This window comes from Anoplopoma fimbria, chromosome 7 (assembly GCF_027596085.1).
Source record: "Anoplopoma fimbria isolate UVic2021 breed Golden Eagle Sablefish chromosome 7, Afim_UVic_2022, whole genome shotgun sequence".
NCBI lineage: Eukaryota > Metazoa > Chordata > Actinopteri > Perciformes > Anoplopomatidae > Anoplopoma > Anoplopoma fimbria.
In genome coordinates this window covers 18,813,573-18,825,465 of record NC_072455.1, presented here as the reverse complement: position 1 = coordinate 18,825,465, position 11,893 = coordinate 18,813,573, and the positions used below count along the sequence as shown (strand labels likewise).

The following is an 11,893-nucleotide window of genomic DNA, read 5'->3' as shown; positions in this document are numbered from 1 at the left end:
TAAGGAAACTTTGATAGATTATTTACATAAACATACTATTATCGCACATGGAGACTAAGTCCCGAGCTGCATGCTGTGCATTAATACTATACCCTATACGTTTCTGTACTTTGTGCTAATTACATTTCCATACAGCTTTTAATTTTGACAATGTTCATCACGTGGGTGTCTGTATACAGCCTGAATTATCTAACAGCAATAAGTCTACCAATGTGCTTATAATTGGTCCATAAAACAATTTTTATATGAAGCCACATAAGTAGAACATGTCTTGAAAAAAATGTTGCATTCAAAACAATTCTTGATACCTTTTTGCCTATTTTTGCAGCTTTTGATGACACCAAAGTATAATGGGGTCACGCAAGACTAGCATCCCAACAATATGGCTACCTATGGCACCTATTCACCTTGAATAGATCTAAGCAGTCCTTCATTTATAAAACATATCTTAGTCATAATGCATTTTCACAACGAAAAATACATTTCTGACCCTATATACTGAACCTGCCACAAGATAGTCATTTTAACTATTGAAACCAAAACTGATTGCATGCATGTAACTCTAATGTAAAACACAAATGTGAGTCAGCAGACATTCTGCAGCATTAGCGTTTAGTCAAATTTCATGACAGAGTGCTGATTCAAGGGATCCAACTGACAGGACATTTAAACCCACCACGTGCATAGGTTACTCATGTTTTTTTTCATGCATTTTTTTCAATCTGGCATTTTAGCATACAATACTTTGAATGACTATTAGAACCTTTTCTCACTTTTTTAACATACTAAACTGATAATTATTTGACATACTATTCTATGACATTTTTATGTCCTTTTTCTACATACTATGGCTTTTTTTGTGACTTTTTTAACATACTATAACTCTAACTTGTTTATGACGTACTATATTGTGATAATAGCAAGACTCTCGCCCCAGCCACAGTCTGTTTGCCTTCCTGCCCTCAGAGTGGTTTTACAGGTCCATTCCTTCGAGGACCAGCAGGCTCAGGAACAGCTTTCTTCGACATCTCTGTGACAGCATTAATAAACACTGTTTATAATGTTCAAACTGCTGATATTGTTTATATGGAGTGTATTCATACATAACGTTTGATTCCAGATGCACAATTTAATTATATATATTAACTCTGCATACTGTATTTCTGTGTCTAGGTACATGTTAAAAGGTTGCATAATATACTGACTTCTTAATGGAATATTATTAGAACATATTATACTATGACGTTTTCATAGACATACTATGACGTTTTTATTACTTTTTCGACATCCTATACTGTGACTTTTTTTTGACCTTTTTCGACATACCATATGACTTTTTTGACTATTTTTTGTGGCTTTTTCGACATACTATACTATGAATTTTTTCTATATATTAAACTATGATTTTTCTTTTTATGAGATAATATAGTATGACACTTTTGTGACTTTTACGACATACTTAACTTTTTTTAAAACATACTATGTCTTTTAAACCTTTTTTCGACATACTATACTATGACCTTTCTCAACATATACTGTGGCTTTTTTCAATAACTACACTGACTTTTTTCGACACTACATTCTATGCTATGGCTGCCTACGCTGCAATGTCATAACAATGTCCACTGAGCCATTTCAGTGATAACAGACCCTTGACTTTAGTACAAGTATAACAGTTTTTCCCATTCACAGTACCCTAGCTGCTGTGTTTAGCCACTCAGTAGTGGTCAGGCGGTTTGTATCATATGAATGCATGATCTACAGACATTGTACTAAATAAGTTAGAAGTTTAAATCAAATGCATTAATAAAACTTTTTTGGATTCGTCACTTAATTTCGCAGGAGCACATCAATATAATATGTGGCACCATGCAATTTGAGCAAATGAGGTGAATCTGCAGCATCATAGACTATCTTTTCTGTTGTAGGGTGATAACACAGGTGTATTTTCACAAACAAAATCTTTCATGGTGCATGTTTGAAGCATAAAAAAGATCTGGACAAGGCAGCTTAGCTATTGTTAGAATGCCATCATGGCTCTTACCAAACAAGCCTGTCTCTGCTGCAGGGCGATGATGGAGGATAAGGAAGTGGAGTCGAGCGAGGCTCTGCACCCCAGCAGGCCCGCTGACACGTGCCTGCCTCACTTACAGCTGCAGTGCCAAGGTCAGCCAGCCTCTCGAGTCAAACTCCACAGTGGAGCGCTGCCTTGGAGGGAAGCGAAAGATACTAGCAGGTTATTAAATGAGCACATTTTCATTAAATTTAGAAAGTGGACTTCAAACCATAAAAATATGCAAAATAGAGAATTATGTGAATACAACTTTTAAACTAAATTAAGTGTTAAAATAAAAAAAAGGAAACTGAATTAAATAAAAATAAAATAAAAATAATTGTCATGTTAAAAAGAGCAAAACTTTTGCACTCCAGTAGGACGACAGGTGTGTGGAAGAATACCTTAGGTAGACAATATAGAACAAAAAACTCCTGCACACTGTCTTCTTCACTCTGTATGTAGACCTTCATCAGGTTAATAATATTTTTTTAAATAACCTGATGAAGGTCTACGTACTGAAACGTCGTTACTGAAATATATATAAATGCAATTGAAGAAGACAGTGTGCAGGAGTTTTTTGTTCTAAATTGTCATGTTAAAAAACAATCCCATAAGGTCTATAGAGTAGCTGTTCTAGAACTTTCTGTCATAACAAATGATCACAGATGTCATTGAGTTCCAGTTCTTTTTCTTCTTGTCCATGTTGAGGATCACATGATAAGATTAAAAGCTAACTAGACATTGTGGTCCATTTTTTTTAGATTCAAAAGTGGAAACTTTAACACTGACAATTCCACGACAACTGGACAAACTCGATATGCTGATGAAGATCATTTGATATGCTAAAAAGCCCAAGAACAGCTTCTAAATGGACCCTTTTGAGAGACTGTTTTTTCACCTAATTCTCTCAACATCATCATGAAAAGGTAGAATATTTACCTTTAAGTGAAGAAGTCCTTGGAACCTTTACCTGGGCATTCAAAACAGCATGTGTATCAGTTTTTGAGTGGGGTTAATCAAAATTAAACTTGGAGTACAATAAAACCACATAAAAACATGTTTAATTTAAAATTAAATAGCTGCAAACAGGAGAAAAACTAAAATATCTATTGAACTTATCTTAAAAGAACTAAAATCTGGAATATTTGGGAAGAAAACATGACAGAATTGTGCTTACTTGTCATTCTCACATCAAACGTTAAAAAACTTTACCTATCTTTCTCTGATTACTCAAGACAGGTTCAATATTACACAACAGTCACAATAGTTCCTTCAAAGCTGAGGCACCTGTGTTTTATTTTTTCTCATCTAATCTTTCTGAATCTTGAAAATAGTCACTGCATGGTACAATGAACCTCAAGTAGAAAAATAAAGGGTGTGTCCTCTGACTCTAATATAAGGTAGCGGGAAATGTTCTTGTTCTTAGTTGATATTCCTGATTTCAGAGAGCTACTCAGTTGTCTTGACATCCAAAAGACCATCACAGGCAGCCGACTCGGATTCCTCTGTACTGATCTGAACTCAGCTTAGAGATCAAGCTCCGCGGTGATGAGTTCTTCTCTCCGTAAAATGTACTAACAGCGGATTCTCAATCTCAGCACCTCCAGAGCAGATCTTAGAGATGTCCCCGATCAACAACACTGCTCCCAGGTCAGCTCCAGAGGCAGATGTTGCTCATGGCCTGGCAGGAGGAGCTGGTCTCTGCAGGAGACAGGTAAATCTTGCCGCTCGGGCAGACACACACCTCGTATACGGCCTGCTCCTGGGAGGCCTGGTTGGGCGACTCTGTGTAGACGCCGAGCGGGAGACTACCCAGCTGAATGGTTTTGGCATCTAAAAGTATCTGGGAGATAAAACATCAGAGACATGCTAGAAGTCATTCAAATAACATCACACAAGGTGCCCTGAAGTGAAGCATTACCAACTCCTACTGATAAATGATTCTAGTGCAATCAGTAAATACAATGTGACAGGTGGAGTGGGATACAGCAGCACTGATCTGTTGAGCTAGGATAAAAAGTGAAGGAAGAAATCCATCTCTCTAATAAACATTTTATTTGGAACACAAAATTACTCATTTTTAGCCATGTCGGTCCGCCACTTTGGTGATATCCAGGTTAAAATGTATAATTTGTAAAGTACTTCACCCATCAGCCTAAATGTACTATGTTTAGCGCTGTAAAGTCTTAATCTTGCCATTAAGTATTTTTTTAAAACATAGTACTTGTAAATCGTCCATTATTCCACAATTATAATTCCACAGTTATTCCACATAGAATAGGACATATGGAAATAAAATACAAAAATAATTAACATAAATAATTATTAGAAACAAATTAAAAATAATAATACTTATTAAAAAGCTAAACAGGATACAAATAAATACGGGCATGAAAGAGGACGTTTACACTTCCAGCATAACTTTAAATCCTCCTCACCTCTCCCTCTGTGGACTCCATCTGTAGATCCTTTCGACTGCTGACCTTCAGCGGCCCCTTGGCAGCAGTCACTACCACCCCTCTGGGAGCCTCCATGGTCAAGGTCCGTGTTGGAGACTCCAGCCTGAAATTAAAGAAGAAATAACAAGCACAAGCTAAGAGATTTAGTGCATGAACTCATCAATCATTTCTGTGTATACTTTCAAAGACGTTTGCAATACTAAAACTCTGCCTTTCAGTTTGATTTAATAGCTAAGCTTACAAGATCAGTTAAAGGTTATATTGATTGTTATTCAGCTCATAGTTTAGGACTATATCTGCAGTAACTTGTTTAGGGCAGGATGATAGAATTCAATCATATTATTTGTTTCATAAGAGTAATGATCATTTTAATTTATAGAGTACTTTTCAAGCCATATGCTCAAAGCGCTTTCTAAGGTAGGTACAAAACATATGAAACATTAGGGACAATTGCAAGATGTACATACAGTATGAAACCTATGCATATACATACAAACATACATTTAAACATACTTACAAAAGCTGGGCAAATTCTTTTTTTGATCAATTAATGAAATTTGTGTATTTAAGACGCTGTTTAAATGAAAATAGATTTTCCCTTTAACTTGGGGAATAATGGAACTGCAACAGCTCTCCTGAGCTCCTGTAGTTTATAGTATATACGTAAAATCTCCTCAGAAACAGGCAAAATATGAACATGTTAGCATGCGCTAATAAAAGTGAGTAGTATGTTCCATTGTATCATGCCACATGGCATGCACAATAGCATGTGTTTAATCTTGTTGACAAAAGTGTTTTTTCTTCAGGGATACATATATATATTTTAAATGTGAAGTTTGGTGAAAGTCAATAATACAAAAAGAAATAAGACACAAGCTTAAAAAGATAATGTTTGAGGGTTTTGCCTGCCATTATACAGCCGGACGAGCCAATGAACAGCACAGGGAGGCGATGAGAGAACAAGGATGTCTAAATTTATCGATACAATGCTCACTTCCAGCAAAAACAGGAATTGATGAATTTATTGGAGACGATAGCTAGTTTTACATTTAGCTCCTGTAGTTTATAGTATATACGTAAAATCTCCTCAGAAACAGCGAAGTGAGGCCAGAGACTGCCCGTAGCCAATCAATAAACAGATTCCTGAGATTTCCTGTGTTATGTTTCCTGAAACACATGAACATGCCTCACACAGTTATCTTATTTCAATGTTGGTAGGTTGGAATGTACTCTAGATTCAAAAATTGTACGTATACAAGCACTGAATAAGTTTTTCATGAAATGTCTCTTTTTAAAAAAAACAAAAAAACAAAAACGGTACAGATTTCCTTGTTCATCCACAGGACTATTTTTGCATTGGATTTAAGTTTTGTTTTTTTAAGGAGCAACCATGTCCAAGGGAGATAAGCATGACTGATAAAAGGCTAATAGTTGGTCATTTGTATCACAAGTAATGATGAAATGAACACTAGCAGTGTTAAAAAGTGAAGAACAAATAGTAAGCTTTGTTTATTGAGAACACATAATTGTGCCTTTTGGTTTTGAGGTTTTATAGTAGAGCCCTGTATTGAGCAGGAAACACATATATTTATCTTATGGAGATTCAAACAGAGTCACAGAACCACCTGTGGTGTTAAAGCTGCTGTTCATGATTAAGTAGCTCTTCTCATTATTCTAATCCAGTATGGGTCCTAAACAGCCCATAATTGTATCAGCTGATGTGACCTTTCAGCAACACTGAGGCTAATGCAATTTTCATTTTCCTCCCATGAACTATTTGTTTACACAGGGAAAGATAAGTGCAAGAGCCAATCAATGTGGAATTTGTTTTCATAACTCATAACCGTTTCAAATTGATTTTCTCCCCCCATCTTCCCCAAATCTGTTTTCAATGAATTTTAAATGGAAGACTTTAAAGGAGCCGTCTTGAAATCGTTTAAATCTCCATACCCTCTGAAAGTGACACACATTTCGGATTATGCGCTAAGGAAGAAAAAAAGAAAAGAAAATGAATTTCATCTGCATTTGAAAAGCTTCTTTGGCTTCAAATCAGCTTTCAGTGGATACAGTTTGGAGAGGATTTGTGAAATGTGCCTTTGACCTGGAACTATTAGTGCCATAGACCTGTTTGCTCTTTTTTCTCTCCAAGATATGCTTTGGATCAATTTACATGATGACATGTTGATTACTGTGTGTCTTTTTGATTTTCTTGTTTGAGTTTTAACACAATTCAAAATTGTGGCCTTATGTTAATAACATTTGTAAATAAAAAACCTGTTTTACTCCTCTGTTGTCCTGTGTAGGATTTAGCTTGGCATTTGATGCCATCAGGGAAAACCATACTGTAGCCCAACCAATAATGGAGTCTTATTTCTTTTATGGCAAATACGGATATTGACGCTAGTGAGTTAAAACAAATCTGATACCAATATAATTGTTAGTTGCAGCCCTAATGGAGAGGACACTCTAAAATGACTTGAACGTTTGAAATTGTGATACAGATAAGTTAGTTTACCGCCTATCATCTTAAAGTTCACTATAGCTATGTGATGCAATTAACATATGTAGAGTTTTGACAGACCCCAAACTGTATATGGCAATGATAGAGGTTGTTTATTTATACTGACAAATGGAGGAGTGAGTATGACAGTAAATGAGACTCCCTCCCAAACGTTAAACCAATTATTTCCACTGTATCTGTATGAAATGTTCTTTCCTTTGCAGTCCAGACATTTCTCTCCATAACCATAACAGTAACAAAGAACAACCATTTTTCTTTGCCACAGTCAAAAAATAGAAAAGAAAAGAACACACTCCTGCTGCACTGCATCTCAATCCCAACAAATTGGAGGCATAAAAGTCTGGCCAGAGGTAAGTGGGACCAAGAAGGGTTGTTCTGTTCTGCCTTTATCTTCTTAATGAACCTGTCACTCTTGTGTGGACACAGCTACTAGCAGAAACTGTCCTGAAAGCTGCTTGGATCAACTAGAGGGAGGTACGCGGCTGGCCGCACTGCAAACAGACTTTAAATCTGAGGAGGAGCGCTCTAGTAGCCGAGAGATGTAGAGAAAAATAAATGAAAAGCTGTTTTCCTGCTCTCTGATGCTGGGCCTGGAAATGTACCATGAGATGTCTGTACTGTAAGAAGGCAGAGAGCCTTCAAATCCCATCTGGTCTGCCTTTGCTTCTTAATGTCAGACTTGTCTCACTACAGATTCCTATGTGCTTTTGAAGCAGTAGCTATCAACAACTGCAAAAAAATAAATAAAAAGGTTTGGTCTTGACACGGCTGAGACCTGGAGAGATTCTGTCCCATTGATCAGACGTCCATTTACCATCTGTCTTCCATACATGTCAAGAGAATAGACTAGCGCTCTCTGAATGTGAACAAATTAGATGACAGAAGTATCACAGTAATGTTCAGTGATACTAGAAAAACAGCTTTACCAAGAGAAATGTCACAGAATTGATCACACAGTTTTCATGCCTATTTTATGCACATGTGGGACATGGGCATAAGGATTCAGAGCACCATCCTCCAGACTGAGACAGAAAATGATCTGATTATGTAATTGTCACATTGAGGGGCTGCAATTTCTGGTTAGAGGGCTGCTACTATTATCAGACTGAGTGGGCAGCTAGCTAGGGAGTCAAAACATGACTCCTCAGAGCCAAATTTCCTGCAATTGACTATCTGGATTTCTGTCCTTGAACTCAGCACCGGAAGGTATTTTGAGAGTGAAGCCAAACTATAGAGATCACTTTCAGTTGAGGGAGCTGATCAGAGCCTGACAAGAGTTATGACTGAAAGGTAATGAAGCTGTGAGCTGAGAGCAGGACATGACAAACTGACATCTCTCCTGCAGGACTCTATCCACTTTATAACAGCACTGCCCTTGTTTTAGAGACCTCAACATCACGGCCTCCATTCTTGATGGCTCCTCAGCACAAGTGCAATTATTCACAAGTCACCACACACAAACATCTCTCCTACTTTTTTGGGCATACAGTTGACAAAAAGGATGAACTGAGGAGTAAGGAAAACAACAAAGTGAGACGCGGGGACCAAAACAACTATAAATCAAACCAGTCAACTGTTAAGCTTCAGCCCTACTCTGTACTAAAAGATGCACACTGAATCTTTTTAATCTAGTCGATTGATCAATCATCATAAAAACAACCATTGGCAACCATTTTAGATGGAATGAACTTTTTGTCCCCTCATTATTTGTGAGCATTTTTGTCTCAATTCAGTTAATAAAATACTGTATCCACCAAAACACAAATATGAATTTCATAGTACATTTTAAGTTTATGTATTGTCTATTACAGAACCTATATTAAATTGCATTCATGCATCATTTTGTGTATAAGTAATGTCATGATGCATATAATATTATTATATTATGATATCTAGTTTATTAGAGTTACTAATCTATGATATGCATTCACCTTTCTGTTTTCACATTGCTGTTGTTTCATTTATTCCATGTAATGCACTTTGTTATCTTGTTCTATTCTGAATTAAATGTGAACACAAATACAGGAAGCAAAAGTAACCTCAAATTATTGGTTATTATTACTATTATTACTGTTTATTTCATACAAAAAACCTCCTCTCGGTTTTGAAATCTTTTAAACATTGCTTTGTATATAATAATGCTTGGCAGCACCTGGCTGAATTGTACTGCTTTGTTTCCCCATTGAATCTGTGAGTTATCTGTGGTTCTTCACCATCATGTACTTATTGTGCACACCAATCCATCGGCCATATACACCTGTACATCTCCTTCAAATCACTCTAATAGGTTGCAATCTTCTCTCAACAAGACAAGATTGAAGCAAACATGGATAAATCCTATAAACTTATTGACAATGAAGTGCACAAGAATAGTTTTAATTAAATGCCAATGGAACTATTATCTCAGTATATTCAATTATTCAGAAGCAGCATGATGATGACAAGTGAAGACAAACTTGAGCAGTAGCATACGCAGATAATGTGCTCAGGGAGAAGAACAGGTGCTTCAAATAAAAGGGAGATCTCCGGTGGATTTCTTTGATTTAGTCTCTGCTCTGTTTTTCTACCAGATTACCGTTGGTTTGCAGAGCAATAAAACACAGAACAAAGAGAATGATATTTCTTTAACGAGGAAAAGAAGGGCAACATGGACGCAAGCTAAGCCTTATCTTTGTTATCTAGAGAGGTTTACTAACAGGTGGCGAGTGATTTGAAAAGAGAGTTTGACTTTTCTCCCTTCCAGGTTGGTGGTGAGATGGATAAAATATGGCTGAAAAGTTCCAGCGTCACATATATAAGCAATGCAAAATAAGATGCACATTCCACTTTGAACACAGATGTTGAAGCTTTAGAAGAAATCCCCTTGTTTGCTTTATAAAAAGCGTAATCCAAGTCTTAAATCAGTTGTGCTGAGTGCAATATAGCAAAGTAGAAAAGAGAAAAAAAATGATATCGAGTAGATTTTCATGATAGGAATTCTTATTTTAGTAAATCTTATATTATACCGTCACCCTAATTATACAGTATGATGTAATCGTATTGGATGATAAATTAGATTTACAATTGTGTGATCAATCAACAGGGTACAGACGGCCATAAATTACAGTCTGTCTTTATGATGAAAAAGTGCCTGCTTTGGTGACGTTAAAAGGAACAAGGGCCGGGAGAGGGAGTTGTCACAGACGGTGAAGATTTTCGGGTCCATGATGGTGACTGGATCTTTATGTTGAACCAAATTGAATAGGGATAAAGATTAATCTGCAGGCAGAATAACTGTATTGTGCTCTCTAGTATAAATTATGAACTGGGTTAACTGACTGCAGCAAAAGCAAGATTGTTCAATTATCTGTTAGTTTTCTAAGTTAGCTTCTCACTATAAGCGAAGAGGTCACGAAAGCACAATTTTTTGCAATTTTTGTTATTTCATCCCTAAAATTAACTTTAATTTTGCTTATTTAGTCGAGAATATTTAATCTCCCACAGAGATATAATTAGCTTAAATGACATCAAACCAGAAACATAAAAATCTGAAAGAGGAATTGTCTTCTTCTTTTGTTGAAAAGAACATTGTTTTGGAAATCCAAATTGCTTATAACCTTTGTTTCAACAACATTTGATGAGTATATCTTAGCATGTGGCAGGTTCTACAGGATAGCCTTCATGTGGTTCTGCAAAAGTTATTGAATATTATTGACAAATATTGAACAGGTTTACTGATATGCCACTGCAGTGATAGCAGCTTGTTTACTTTGCATACAACCCAATTACTCTGTAAACAGACGCCTAGAAAAAGGAAAAATAACAACATGAATGTTGTTAGAGTTGAATTCAAGTCATTAATAGCCCACACAATTCTGTTTTTTTACGTGGTTTTTGGAAAATAAATTGGGCTTAGATAAAAGGGACATTTTTTTTTAAAGCCCTGACAGTACAGTTTAAACATCTGCTTGTTTGAAAATATTTCAGTAATTTGTTAGTGAAGGAACCAGTCATTTTGAAATAGTCTGAAGAAATGATTTTTGAAAAATGCAATATGTATTAACTTAAACCACACTAACCAATTTAAACATTAAGATTGCATAAATGTAATATCTTTGGCCAAATATGGATTTAAATCGAATAAACTGTGAATCCCATTAAAGCAAACATTATGTTGGAGCTTTTGTGTCCTAACAGTCTCCTGTTCGGTTCCCCCTCGTTAACATTTTGGCCACATTGCAGATGGTCACCCCTGAGCTGAGCCTGTGTGTGTGAATCGTGTGTGTGTGTGTGTGTGTGTGTGTGTGTGTGTGTGTGTGTGTGTGTGTGTGTGTGTGTGTGTGTGTGTGTGTACGTGTGTGTGTACGTGTGCTTGCTTTAAAGTGAACCTCATCAGTATTCCTCTCACTCTGGAGGAATTAGATGCAAGAACACTGCTTTTTCTGCCAACTTTGATCCCAGCCCTCCCTTCAGGACCAGTAAGGTGGACAACAAACCACTCTCGTTATAGCTCGTTAATGGACCGACACAGGGCCAGAGCCTCAGGCGGAGTGCAGTGGGTATCACACACTTGGGTGTGATATGTATTAGTTTAGTACGCATCTCAACCTTACTAACTTTCTCCATGCTCTCGATGCTTTAATCAATTCCTGACTGCAATAGAGAATAACTAACAAATTAGCTCACCCCTGGGCTGTGAAATTAAAATGATGGTCAAGTCTAGTTTTAAATTTGTGCGATAACGAGCCGATCGGTAGATGCTTGAGTTTACAAGAGGGTGCTTGAAAATAATTATACTGATGAATAATGGTTACTGCCAAGTTCTCTTTTTTTTCGGTACCGGCATTGACTTTGAAATGCCATGGAACATTTATCATC

The 11,893-nt window shown here is 36.6% G+C and overlaps 1 protein-coding gene across 1 annotated transcript in view; it reads right to left on the bottom strand.

Annotated features, from left to right (window-relative positions):
• Positions 1-3,198: 3,198 nt before the first annotated feature.
• Positions 3,199-11,893, bottom strand: part of LOC129093462 (zeta-sarcoglycan-like) — a 31,459-nt gene continuing 22,764 nt past the window's right edge. Inside the window, exons 7-8 of the mRNA XM_054601490.1 lie at positions 4,495-4,618; positions 3,199-3,899 (exon numbers count right to left, since the gene is read on the bottom strand). Coding sequence (XP_054457465.1) covers positions 3,708-3,899; positions 4,495-4,618 — 316 coding nt within the window. The 3' untranslated portion in view covers positions 3,199-3,707. The remainder of the gene's footprint in view (positions 3,900-4,494; positions 4,619-11,893) is intronic.